This window comes from Oncorhynchus nerka, linkage group LG4 (assembly GCF_034236695.1).
Source record: "Oncorhynchus nerka isolate Pitt River linkage group LG4, Oner_Uvic_2.0, whole genome shotgun sequence".
In the NCBI taxonomy this organism is placed as follows: Eukaryota; Metazoa; Chordata; class Actinopteri; order Salmoniformes; family Salmonidae; genus Oncorhynchus; species Oncorhynchus nerka.
In genome coordinates, this window is record NC_088399.1 from 57246150 (window position 1) to 57260431 (window position 14282).

Below are 14282 nucleotides of genomic sequence, written 5' to 3' on the forward strand. Positions count from 1 at the left end.
ATGCTGACTGCAGGAATGTCCACCAGAGCTTTTGCCAGAGACACCCTACCCAACTTTATGCAAAGTAGATGAGTCGCACTGCACAAGGCAAATGGTGGTCACACCAGATACTGACTGGTTTTCTGATCCACGCCCCTACCTTTTTTTGTAAGGTGTCTGTGGCCAACAGATGCATATCTGTATTCCCAGTAATGTGAAATCCATAAATTAGGGCCGAATGAATTTCTTTGAATTGACTGATTTTGTTTAAATATTTTTGTTCAGTATACTTGGATGCGCATTCTTTATTAAACCTGTATTTAACTTGGCCAGCCAATTAAGAACAAATTCTTACAATGACAACCTAGGAACAGTGGGTTAACTGCCCTGTTCAGGGGCAGAATGAGATTTGTACCTTGTCAGATCGGGGATTCGATCTAGCAACTTTTCGGTTACTGGCCCACCGCTCTAACCACTAGGCTACCTGACGCATTTGTGTCTAGCTGCAGGCTAGTTGTCAAGTGATATTGTTGACCATCAGGTGATTCAGTAAAGAAAACAAATATTGACAGCAATACAGGTACAAACATTAGTCCTGAATTTACTATTGACTTTGAGTATTACAAATTTCACCTCATATCCCAACAAAGAAACAAACAAGTTAGCAGGATGAATGCTTTATTCTGATTTTCTACATGCAGAAAACAGTTATGCTTATATACTTGTTTTTCAATGTATCACTTTAACAAAACAATAGCACAAGACAATTTGACATGCATCTCAAGTAATAACTACTGAAAATGAAATAAATACACAGTGGCACAAGTATTCTCAGTACCAAAACACAGAGGTTACCAAAACAGTAACAAAACAATAAATACAACAAACATCTGTGGATGTTATACAACATTTCGTCTTCAGAAAGAGGTTCTCTGCAATTTACTTTTCATAAATAAACTGCTCTTGCTAAGATCACGCATGAGAACACATCAGTACCTTTCAATAGAAAAGGAGTTACACAGCCTCCCATTGAACTGAAACAAACATACCATCACACGGTAAGCCACAGATACTCAGAGCCCTCACCCTCACATTCCCTGTACCGAAGAAGAAGAAACAACTGACATCAAATAAAGCTGACAGCTATTTTTAAATCTCGTCTAGCTTTTCACAGGCTCTAGTTTGTTAATTGTCCGTACTCTATACTTGGTCTCTCTCGTACCATTATTCTTGAACATAAAAAGATAGCTGATTTATTCTGCTTCATCCCAAATGAGTGTGAGAAGAAGAGGTGCTGTGCCTGCGTTGTTATACACCTCAGTCCCACTCTGCTTGCCTTGAGCTAAGCCTAACTCACACTCACAGGTGCACGTGTCTTGTTGCTATGGAGGCAATTCAACTTCTGCTCGGCTAGACAAAGTCGAGGTTCAGTAGTTCTACTCCCCAGTTCCCAGGCTGAGTTGGAACTCCCGAGGGAAAGGTGGAACTTGGAGGGGAAGAGGGGGAGGTTGGGCAGAGATTGTACCATCTGATGAATACACCAAGAAGACTGCAATACAGTACGAACTACAGACGTTTCAAAAACAGGGCATAAAAATGACATTTACCCCCGCCCTCTTCCAGAGAAAATAAATGGCAAAGTTTTACAGGGATGGTCCATTTTGACAGTCAGTTGAGTCAAACTGTAACGTCATTTAGGTTAGAGCTATTAGCAGAGCAGAAGTAACTCGTCATCACTATTGGTCTCCGTCTTGCCTGTGGCCTCCAGACAGGCGTCTGGGATCTGTGCGGTGTGAACCATGCTACAGTGTTCACAGGGCCCGTTCCGGCCCAGGGACACCCGGCCTGACCTGAGAGAGGCTGGGGATGATAGGCGGGGGGCAGCCTGATCTAGACCTACCTCCAAGCTGAGGAGCCTGGAGGTCTCGCTGGTGGAGTCAGTGTCCGAGGCAGCATCCGATACAGGGATAAGCAGCTCCACGTCGTCTTCGTCCTCCCTGGTCCCTGCTCCATGCTCTAGGTGCCTCAGAGGGCTGTGGTTCTGGGTTCCCCCACCCGAGGAGCCTCCGGAGCGGCCCAGGGAGAAACGTACCCAGTGCAGGCTGCGGGTGACCCGGCTCAGGGCACTGCTCAGCTGGCTCCTCCCGGTCGCAGTACACTGAGGCTCTGATGCCTCTCCCCCTGGGGTCTCCATGGTGTGTGCCTCCACCACTGCTGGGCTGGCCCTAGCCCGGTGGCTGTCCCTACGGCTGGGCAGAGGGGCGGGAGTGGTGGAGTTTGTCGACACCGAGACGATGGCCTCCACTGCAGTTGCCGGAGGGGTCTTTACGGGGAGGGGGGCTACAAGCCCCCCCACAGCCCCAGGGACATCCCGGCGCTCGCTCTCTGTATCTGTGTCGTCCGAGTCGAGGGGCAGCAACCCACGGTGGGGTCCAGCCCTGTCGGGTTCGTGGGCCGAGCAGCCACCGTTACCGCTGCTGGTGCTGTTGTCCTCGCCGTCAGCAGACACCAGGGCCAGTGAGCCGGAGCGCCGTGAGCGTGTGAAGTTGAAGAGGCGTTGCCAGATGTTGCTGTGGCGACCGGAGGTGGGCAGGTGGATGGAGGTGAAACCCAACTGGGAGCGAACAGCCAACCTCAGGTTCTCCAACACAGACGCCTGGACAACACACAGGGAGAACAGCAAGACTGTTAGTATCATCAATCAAATAATAAAGCCCTTTTTAAATCAACAGTTTTCACAGTCCTTTACAGTAAGTAACCCAATCTATTATAGATGACAATAAACATCAAACTCCTGAGATGTGAATCTGAAGGTCATTGGGAAATGTGTCTCCCAACAGAAACCAGGAAAGACGACAGTTTATCCCACATAGTTGTAAGCTGGCGGCAAACGGGACTGTTTGTTTGGATTTCCATGACAAAGGCTTTATGAGGAGAGAAAAGTTGGGACTGAACAAACTTGTTGGAGGAGTGGCCATACAGAGAAGCAGGCAGGACAGCTTGATTCGTGGCTCCGGACCTGTCCGTGTTTGGCTGACTAACTGTGACCCTCCTGGCTGCTACCGCGATCTTCCCTCCACTCAGAGACAAACGGCTTTAAATCAATTATTTAATTTCACCCGAATAATATCTTTTTCCCCCCTTTTTTGTCCGTACACTGTAATTCAGCTTTCAGCTGTGAATGTGTACATGCTCAAATAAACCTTACTATATATAAACGGCCATATACTGTAAACAGCCATAATGTTCTCCATACAGCAGTTACTGTTTAACTAAACAATCCCAGTCAACTTCCACTTAATGAATCACAGTTAAACCGCTTCAACTTTGGTTACTGAAGTCAGGTTGCTAGACATTACACAGTTGATTCTTGGTGTCTCCAATCCTATGACAAAGATAGGCATTCACGCCCGGACTTGAAATGTGCACTCTTAACACAGACGTAAGCTTAAGTCGTGTACGGACAAGAGGATCACATCTTCTGAGGAGAACAAGAGAGGGCAGTGTGATCTAGATGTAGACTTACCTGGTTGCCGGAGCAGACAGGGAAGTCCTCCACCGGGGGTATAAGGCCCTGGGCGATCAGCTGGCCATACGACGGAGGAGCCTCCCTCCTCAGGAGCTCAGCCTCAACTCTGGACAGCTGGGTCTCAAATGACCTGGGGAAACAGTTAGAGGGATTCAAAGGAATGGAGGCAACAAACACAACCAGATCAGTTAGACGTACAAAAAAAAAGTTCATTCAGTGTCCTTTGATGAAGATCAAAGACACAAATCAGAGAACTAACTAGCTATATGAATCCAAAGAAAGCATTTACAAAAGCCTCAAAACTAGTCTGGATTACAAATCATCTATCGTAGTAGGTGTACAACATACTAAAGCTGTCATAGCAAACCACACAGACAGTAACAAAGTCTTATGACTTATGTGGGCACTGTATAACTGTTTAACAACTGTGCAATAACAAGAGTAATAAATAGCATGGGGTCTGAGTTTATTACCTGCGCTCAAACATCCGGAGGGAGTAGAGTTTGCAGGTGCAGCCCAGAGCGATGACCAGCAGCAGGCCACAGATGAGACTTCCTATAACCGCCGCCGTGATGACCCGTGTGGGCACGATGACCGGACAACTCTCCTCGTCGCTCCCGTCGCCGCAGTCGTCCTGCGCGTCGCACACCCAGCTCTCGAACACACAGCGGTTGTTCTTGCAGTGGAAGTTGCCAGGCTGGCAGAAGAAGCAGTTCTTCTCGTCCGAGCCGTTGGGGCAGCGGTTCTGGTAGTTGCAGCGGTCCGAGCGCGGGTAGCAGGCGCCGTTCCTGGAGCAGGGGAACTCATCCTCCTGGCAGGTGCTGCAGTTGACTTCGTCGCGACCATTGGGGCAGTGCCAGTAACCGTCGCAGCGCTGCTGCTCCGTGTAGCAGCCCCAGTTGCCCCCACACGGGATCTCCCAGGGCAGACAGAAACCGTCCACCTGGCAGGAGATGAGGTAGATTTCATTAATTAGTTGATTCGAGGGCATCCGTAATGATTCCAAAATAATGAAATCGAGACTTTTCAAGGGAGAGTTTAAAGGGAAATATCAGAAGCACTTCTAGGTCAGTGAGATGCGTTTTACACATATTTGGCCTCGAAGAAAGTGCGCTGGGTTTCGTGCGTTTAACGATACACGTGCGCCGAACTATACACAATACACCCATTGACAACAATACGGACAAGATCAGAAAATGAAAGTAAGTCCTGCTTTGTGGCATTTCGCAAAGCCTCTGATATACCAATCGCACTATATATTTGTGTGCGTGTAGATATTGTTGTACTTCTTCGATAGAGCCATTGGATGTCTTTCAGCGGATTCATTCCGATATATACACACGATGACACATCAGAAATACTACAGCTCTGTGTGGGCCAGTGCTTCCTGCTCTGGTCCCGTCGTGCATTCGGTATGAATGCTGGATCTTGTGGTACACTATGAGCAGAGGAATAGACAGGAAGTCGAATCTTCCTAATTCTACCAGTGAAATGAAAATGAGCTTGTGGCGAGGAGATTTTTTATGTTTATGAAAAACGTAACATTGTTAATATGCTATATAGAGTGGCAGAGATAAGGCTAAATGTCACTTTAAATAAACAAGATTGTTTGTTTAGATTTTTTTTTTTTTAAAGCCTTTCTCCCGCGCAATAAATAAGAAGCTAGTATGCAACGATGTGGGTACCTCTTACTATATTTTGCATGGAAAACTATTCATTGAATCAATCGGCCCTAGCAACCAAACCAATAGCAACTAATCGATTTGGAGAAACTTGGGTTGAACTCATGCGCCTACCTGGTAGGTGACATTGAAGCCCCTTGCCGCATTGATCTTGTCAGCATAGAAGTGAACGCGCAGCTGGCCCGAGGACGAGACCACGGCCATGGGGGCACGGGAGTCGAAGGCTGTGAGGACGCGGAGTAGACGGCGAGGGTTCTCTTCCAAGCCGTCGTACACCTTGACGTAGTCCCCATAGCCCGTCCCGTCCAGCTTGAAGTCCATGAAACGCAGGATCACCTGGAATCAGTCCATTAAATAATTAATTAATGATTTTTAAATACATAGTCTGCGTCTGGTGAGCCTTTGTCAAAAATTGTTTACCATATAAGGATAGCGTGTCATTTCAGACAAACCCATAGTTGTCTCAGCCATGTGAATACCGTACAATAATACACACATGCAAAAAAATCATTGAGGATAAAAGAAATAAAAAATCAACAGTCCTAGCTACATCCAACCTTGCGGTGGTCGCCTGTGTCGATAAGCCAGGTGCAGTTGCTGCCTGGTGGGTAGAAGTCAGGGTAGTTGGGTGAGCTGAAGGTGCCGTAGAAGTTCCGCAGCCACTCGCCGCAGGTAGGCACGTCACAGTCGATCTCGTCACCAAGGTCCTGGCAGTCGATGCTGCCATCGCATTTGAGCGACTCGTGCAGGCAGGTGTAGACGCGGGTGTAGCGGGAAAGGCAGGGAAACTGAATGATAATTGTATTAATTAATAATACTAATATTATTTTATTTGACAAATGTAAAATATATATAGTTGTCTCGGCCATGGGAGTACAACAAAAATTGTAGAGGATTGAAAACAAAGTCTATAAACGTATTTTTAATTGTGGTCCTTGCTTTTATCAAGTGGGCAAAATAATGGACAGCTTGAGCAAGATTGGCTGTACACTAGACACCCCATACTCACTTTATATTCAATTAAATTGGATAATACATACAGAAAGTATTCACACCCCTGGTCTTTTTCCACATTTTGTTGTGTTACAGCCTTAATTTAAAATCGCCTAAATTTAGATTTTGTGTCAAGTGGAATTATGTGGAAAAACATTTTCTACGCACTAATTTAAAATGAAAAGCTGAAAATGCTTGAGTCAATTAGTATTAAACTCTTCTGTTATAGCAAGCCTAAATAAGTTCAGGAGTACAAACGTACCTAACAAATTACATAAGTTGCATGGAGATGACCTATTGGTAGATGAGTAAAAATACTGACATTGAATATCATTTTGAGCATGGTAAAGTTATTAATTACCCTTTAAATACACCCAGTCACTACAAAGATACAGGCGTCCTTCCTAACTGAGGTTTCCTACCTCTTCAGAAACTCAGGGATTTCACCATGAGGCCATGGTTACAGAGCTCAATGGCAGTGATAGGAGAAGTCCCATGTGTCTCAGTTTGTAGAGCATGGCGCTTGCAATGCCAGTGTTATGGGTTCGATTCCCACAAGGGACCAGTACAAAATAGTATGAAAAATGTATGCACTCACTCCTGTAAGTCGATCTCGAGAAGAGTGTCTGCTAAATGTTAAAAATGTCAAATTTAGTTACTCCACAATACTAACCTAAATGGCTGAGTGAAAGGAAGGAAGCCTGTACCAAATAAAAAATATTCCATGACATGGCATCCTGTTTGCAATAAGGCATTAAAATAAAAATGCAAAAAATGTGTGAAAGAAATTAAATTTTTGTCCTGAATACAAAGTGTTATGTTTGGGGCAAATCCAGTACAACACATCACTGAGTATAACTCTTCATATTTTTAAGGATGGTGGTGGCTGCATCATGTTATGGGTATGCTTGTCATCGGCAAGGACTAGGGAGTTTTTGGGGGGATAAAAATAAATGGAATAGAGCAACTCGCACAGGCAAAATCCTATAGGAAAACCTGGTTCAGTCTGCTTTCCAACAAACACTGGGAGACAGATTCACCTTTCAGTAGGCCAAATATACAGGAGTTGCTTACCAAAATTACATTTAAAATCGGCTTGAAAATCTATGTCAAGAGTAAAACATTGAGGGCCTCCCGCATGGCTCAGCGGTCTAAGGCACTGCATCGAAGTGCTAGCTGCATCACTACAGATCCTGGTTCGATCCCAGGCTGTGTTGCAGCCGGCCGCGACCGGGAGACCCATGAGGCTGCGCACAATTGGCCCAGCATCATCCGGATTAGGGGATGGTTTGGCCGGCTGGGTTGTCCTTGTCTCATTGCGCTCTATCAACTCCTGTGGCGGGCTGGGCAGAATGCATGCTGACACGGTCACCAGTTTACCCCGACACATTGATGCGGCTGGCTTCCGGTGTTAAGCGAGCATTTTGTCAAGAAGCAGTGCGGCTTGGCGGGGTCGTGTTTCAGAGGATGCACGGCTCTCGACCTTCGCCTCTCCCGATTCCATACGAGAGTTGCAACGATGGGACAATACTGCCAATTAGATATCACAAAAATTGGGAAGTAAAAGGGCAATAAATAAATCATTAAAGACTGTAAAATGGCTGTCTAGCAATGACCAATAACCAATTTGACAGAGCTTGAAGAATTTGAAAAAATCATAATATGCTAAAATTATACAATCCAGGTGTACAAAGCTCTTAGAGACTTACCCAGAAAGAGCCGCAGATGTAATCGCTGCCAAAGATTATTCTAACATGTATTGAGTTAGGGGTGTGAATACTTACAGTACCAGTCAAATGTTTGGACACTCCTACTCATTCCAGGGTTATTCTTTCTTTTGACTATTTTCCACATTGTCGAATAATAGTGAAGACATCAAAACTATAAAACAACACGTATGGAATCATGTAGTAACCAAAAAAAGTGCTAAATCAAAATATATTTTAGATTAGAGATTCTTCAAAGTAGCCACCCTTACCCTTGATGACAGCTTTGCACACTCTTGGCATTCCCTTCAAGAGGTAGTCACCTGGATTGCATTTCAATTAACAGGTGTGGCTTGTTAAAAGTTTGGTAAATGACCAAGTCCATATTATGGCAAGAACAACTCAAATAAGCAAAGAGAAATGACAGCCTATCATTACTTTAAGACATGAAGGTCAGTCAATCCAGAGTTTCTTCAAGTGCAGTCGCAAAAACCATCAAGTGTTATGATTAAACTGGCTCTCATGTGGAACGCCACAGGAAAGGAAGACCCAGATTTACCTCTGCTGCAGAGGATAAGTTCATTCGAGTTACCAGCCTCAGAAATTGCAGCTCAAATATATGTTTCAGAGTTCAAGTAACAGACACATCTCAACATCAACTGTTCAGACACTGTGTGAATCATTGTCAAATTGCTACAAAGAAACCACTACTACAGAACACCAATAAGAAGAAGAGACTTGCTTGAGCCAAGAAACATGAGCAACGGACATTAAACCGGTGGAAATCTGTCCTTTGGACTGATGAGTTCAAATTTGAGAGTTTTGGTTCTAACCGTAGTGTCTTTCTGAGACACAAAGTAGGTGAACGAATGATCTCCGCATGTGTGGTTCCCACCGTGAAGCTTGGAGGAGGAGGTGTGATGGTGCTTGCTGGTGACACTGTCTGTGATTTCTTTAGAATTCAAGGCACACTTGAAAAGCATGGCAACCACAGCATTCTGCAGCGATACGCCAGCCCATCTGGTTTGGGACTATAATTTCAACAGGACAATGACCAAAAACACACCTCCAGGCTGTGTAATGGCTATTTGACCAAGGAGAGCGATGGAGTGCTGCTTCAGATGACCTGGCCTCCACAATCCCCCGACCTCAACCCAATTGAGATGGTTTGGGATGAGTTGGACCGCAGAGTGAAGGAAAAGCAGCCAACAAGTGTTCAGCATATGTGGGAACTCCTTCAAGACTGTTGGAAAAGTATTCCTCGTGAAGCTGTTTGAGAGAATGCAAAGAGTGTGCAAAGCTTTCATCAAGGCAAAAGGTGGCTACTTTGTAGAATCTAAAATCTAAAATATATTTGGATTTGTTTAACACTTATTTGGTTACTAAATGATTCCATATGTGTTATTTCACAGTTGATGTCTTCACTATTATTCTACAATGTAGCAAATAATAAATATAAAGAAAAACCCTTGAATGAGTAGGTGTCCAAACTTTTGACTGGTACTGTATGTAAATGAGGTACCTGGTTGAAGGCACAGGGCTGGAAGGAGAATGCTGCCGAGGGGTTGGGCTGGACGCACAGCTCCTCGTCAGAGTTGTCACCACACTCGTCCATGGTGTTGCACTTCCACGACTCCGGGATGCACTTTCCGTTGGAGCAGTGGAACTGGTCCAAGTCGCAGCTGATCATCTCCAATTTTCCTGAAATTAGGAATATTAGGAAATACTAGGACTGTGGCGGTCATGAAAGTTCGTCAGCCGGTGATTGTCAAGCAAATATCTGTCGGTCTCACAGTAATTGACCGTTAATTAACATGAACACATTTTGCATCTCCTGGCTTCCACATATCCCTGCCACTGACGCAGACCTTTGGAACATGTACATTTTAAAAAGTCTAATAAATACATGATTTATTTTAAAATGGGTCTAAAGAAGCATGATATGAAGAAAATGTCCTTATTTAGGTCCTGATCTGGCTATGCCAAATGGCTGTGGGCTACACTAGTTCATTTAGCAGACAAGATTTGCTTAGAATTCCGTGGCATTATTTTATAGTGTATGAAGAATACAATTGAACAAAGCTGAATAAAATAGAAAGGACATTTTCTCCAAACAATTTGAGGGAGTGCACACGTGCGCAGCTATTCTGTGTTGAGGGGTTAAACAAAGAAATACCTATTCCTATATGCTTCATTTAGAGTTATTAGTGTAACTTCAATTCTACAAATGTTGGGATATATGTTTTGACTTTTAATACATTGTAAGGCTGCATGATGCGACTCTAATGATGATTTGAAAAAAGTAGCTTGAAAGGCATGAGCTCTTCTTTGTTTCTTGAGCAGGCTGCATACACATTACATCAGTCTCTCATTTACAATTTGACAAGCACTTGATAATGCTGATAATTTCACGTCGGCAATAAATATTCCAAACAGTCTGGTACAGTTGTGGGATGCGAAGGGTAGCCCAGTGGTTAGAATGGCAGGGTAGCCTAGTGGTTAGAGCGTTGGACTAGTAACCGAAATGTTTCATGTTCAAATCCCCGAGCTGACAAGGTACAAATCTGTCGTTCTGCCCCTGAACAGGCAGTTAACCCACTGTTCCTAGGCCGTCATTTAAAATAAGTATTTGTTCTTAACGGACTTGCCTAGTTAAATAAAGGTTAAAAAAAACTTGAAACTCACACACTGCTTGCTTGGGTCTGCCAGTTAGGCTCTACACCCCTTGTAGAGTGGCTTAATTTTAAGAAGTTATTTGGCCATCCAAACCGTATCAAAATATATAGGACTATGGGCTAGGCTACATGAGGTGTGATACTAACCTTATTAAAACATATAGGACTATGGGCTAGGCTACATGAGGTGTGATACTAACCTTATTAAAACATATAGGACTATGGGCTAGGCTACATGAGGTGTGATACTAACCTTATTAAAACATATAGGACTATGGGCTAGGCTACATGAGGTGTGATACTAACCTTATTAAAACATATAGGACTATGGGCTAGGCTACATGAGGTGTGATACTAACCTTATTAAAATGTATAGGGCTTTGGGCTAGACTACATGAGGTGTGATACTAACCTTATAGGACTATGGGCTAGGCTACATGAGGTGTGATACTAACCTTATTAAAACATATAGGACTATGGGCTAGGCTACATGAGGTGTGATACTAACCTTATTAAAACATATAGGACTATGGGCTAGGCTACATGAGGTGTGATACTAACCTTATTAAAACATATAGGACTATGGGCTAGACTACATGAGGTGTGATACTAACCTTATTAAAACATATAGGACTATGGGCTAGGCTACATGAGGTGTGATACTAACCTTATTAAAACATATAGGACTATGGGCTAGGCTACATGAGGTGTGATACTAACCTTATTAAAACATATAGGGCTTTGGGCTAGACTACATGAGGTGTGATACTAACCTTATACTAAACTATGGGCTAACCTTAGGGACTACATGAGAGTGTGATACTAACCTTATGTAAAACATAGGACTATGGGACTAGGGCTACATGAGGTGTGATACTAACCTTATTAAAACATATAGGACTATGGGCTAGGCTACATGAGGTGTGATACTAACCTTATAGGACTATGGGCTAGGCTACATGAGGTGTGATACTAACCTTATTAAAACATATAGGGCTTTGGGCTAGGCTACATGAGGTGTGCAATTATGATTTGAAAAAGTTGCAAAAAAATGCAGTTTCTTATGCTGGACATCATTCACAAGTGATATTATATAATTCACAAGTGATAGGCTAATATTGTCACCCATCAGACTATTCTTGATTTAATCATGTCTTTACATATACTAAATAATATATGTGTAAAATTTGTTTTGGATTTAGAATGGACCATTCTCATGCACCTGTATCGAAACAGGGGCAGCGGGAAAAAATACATGTCATCTATGCACTTAAATAGTGAATGGAGAACGCTTTTCCCCGTGGTTTATTTTCATGCCAGCCAGGTAGGCTATACTCCTGTTGTAAAGATAAACAATGTGCTTAATATTAGGAAAGTTGAGAAATAAATATAGTAGGCCTAGCCTTTAGAAAGCTGATGGGATCCTCCTCTTTAGTAGAGGCCATCACTCTGTTTTCTCACACAATAAATGTTACGCAACATGAGCTCATGGGCTCTCATGAAGTGTTTGGTTCAATTTTCTGAAACATTTGCATTGATGTCAGAGTGATTAGAGGAACAATATAGTGCTGACTAGCAGGTAGGTAGCAAGTTTGGTAGGCTACTATATGACCAGCAGCCGCATCAGAGCTTGGAGAAGCCTAATTACCGTGACTAAATGGTCACATTGAATTTGACTGCCTTCATGACTCGCGACCGCTGCTGTAGCAGAAATCTGGTCACCGCAACAGCCCTAGGGGAAATACCACCATTTAATGCAGTGTGTGACCATTTAAAAATGTTTTACCATTAGTGACAATCAAGCGATTGTGGTATCATTTAGTTAAATTACGTACAATGATAGTGTTTATTGATCAAGCTGTGCACCATCAACATTATATCAGCAGAATCAATTTCTTCATACGTTCATTTATAGACGTGCACAGTTCGTGAGCCTCTGATCCTCTGTCTTTTTACACATTTGAAAATCCAATGCTTGGAGACAAGAGAGAAAAGCATAGAAAGAGGACAAAAAACTAAAAGCTGCTTTCTCTCTTTTCTCTTGGGGGTAGGAACATCCTCACCACCAGTAGACATCTGTCCACATGTCATCTCTGATCTGACCGTACAGTAGCCCTTGATACAGATATAAATAGCATGACTCTGCGAGTGGTGCTACCTGTTATATAAGACAGCCTGAAGCCCTTGCCAGTCATGATATCGTCTGAGTGGAACTTAATCCACACGTGGTCCTGGGAGGAAATGTAAGGGGCTGGGATGGATGAGCCACATGCCCGGTAGCCGTCCAGGTTCTTGTAGGTGCTAATGGAGATCCAGTCCAGGCCACAACGGTGGGAGCTCTGGATCTCAAAGTCCTGGAAACTGCGGGGAAAAATGGCAAAGGGTTAAAAGAGGTTTCCCGACAGTAAAAACCATTCATGTACTGTACATTTCACAATTTAGTAAGTTAAAGATCGAATCCGCATTTTGGGAAACAGCACCATTGTTCGCCCCAGCGTCTTTGTTATTGTTTTGTTGATGAAACAATGGAGAGGGGTGTCAAGCAGCGTGGTAAAATAAAATGCGCAGTACATATTCGGCTGTTCTATTGCGCATGTATTGATGATCGAGTGTTCGTTGTTTGCCGTAACTCGTTGAAATATCCCAAAAGGACGTGGCAGGTCCACTAATTAAGGACTCTAGCTTTAGAGACACTCTTATCCAGAGGGAATTACAATAAGTGCATTCAACTGAAGTAGGTAAGAAAACCACACATCTTGTCGAAGTCTGTAAATTGGATGTCACCGATATGAGCGACTTTCATAGGGTACATGCTGGAAAAAAAGCAAACAGTTGAAAGAAGTTTCCCAACAATAAAGATGATCAATGTATTTCCCTGATATGACTAGTTGACTTTCCTCCAGGGTTAGAATTACAATGGATGAGACATAACGAATAACTGAACTGCTTTCATTAAAAAAATAATAAAGAGAGTAAAACCACTTATATTACTAATGTGTAGAACCATGACTTAAGTATAAACACTACTAACCTATTAACACATTAGTTAATTTAGGTGATTTATCAAGTGTTTTTTTGCATGCAAGCCCTGTTGCCCATTAATGGTGATTGATAGATTGCATTTTCTGTTTGTTCTTAACCACTAAACAGGGTCTATTGCTGTGCATGTAACCATGGACACAGCACTGCCACAAAGAAAGGCAAGTTACTGTCAGCACTCTGATCGGTGCTCATCCAGAGGTGGCGTTCCTAGTGGCCAGGGACTTTACAGGGAAACTTAAATACGTTTTACCTCATTTCTACCAGCATGTGCAACATGTGCAACCAGAGGGAAAAAACCTCTAGACAACCTTTACTTCACACACACAAAGATGTGTACAAAGCTGTCCCTCGCCCTCCATTTGGCAAATCTGACCATAACGCTATCGTCCTGAAGCAGGATGTACCAGTGACTCGCTCAATACGGAAGTGGTCAGATGATGCGGATACTAAGCTACAGGACTGTTTTACTACAGGACTGTTTTGCTAGGAGAGACTGGAATATGTTCCAGGACTCTTCCGATAGCATTGAGGAGTACACCACAACCGTCACTGGCTTCATCAATAAGTGCATCGATGACGTTGTCCCGACAGTACGTACAGTTGAAGTCGGAAGTTTACATACACTTAAGTTGGAGTCAATAAAAATAGTTTTTCAACCACTCCACAAAAATCTTGT

The 14282-nt window shown here is 43.4% G+C and overlaps 1 protein-coding gene across 1 annotated transcript in view; it reads right to left on the minus strand.

Annotated features, from left to right (window-relative positions):
• Positions 1 to 640: 640 nt before the first annotated feature.
• lrp12 (low density lipoprotein receptor-related protein 12) overlaps positions 641 to 14282 on the minus strand; it is a 36619-nt gene continuing 22977 nt past the window's right edge. The window contains exons 4-10 of the mRNA XM_029657935.1: positions 12723 to 12925; positions 9412 to 9590; positions 5748 to 5978; positions 5305 to 5526; positions 3982 to 4451; positions 3506 to 3638; positions 641 to 2635 (exon numbers count right to left, since the gene is read on the minus strand). Coding sequence (XP_029513795.1) covers positions 1688 to 2635; positions 3506 to 3638; positions 3982 to 4451; positions 5305 to 5526; positions 5748 to 5978; positions 9412 to 9590; positions 12723 to 12925 — 2386 coding nt within the window. The 3' untranslated portion in view covers positions 641 to 1687. The remainder of the gene's footprint in view (positions 2636 to 3505; positions 3639 to 3981; positions 4452 to 5304; positions 5527 to 5747; positions 5979 to 9411; positions 9591 to 12722; positions 12926 to 14282) is intronic.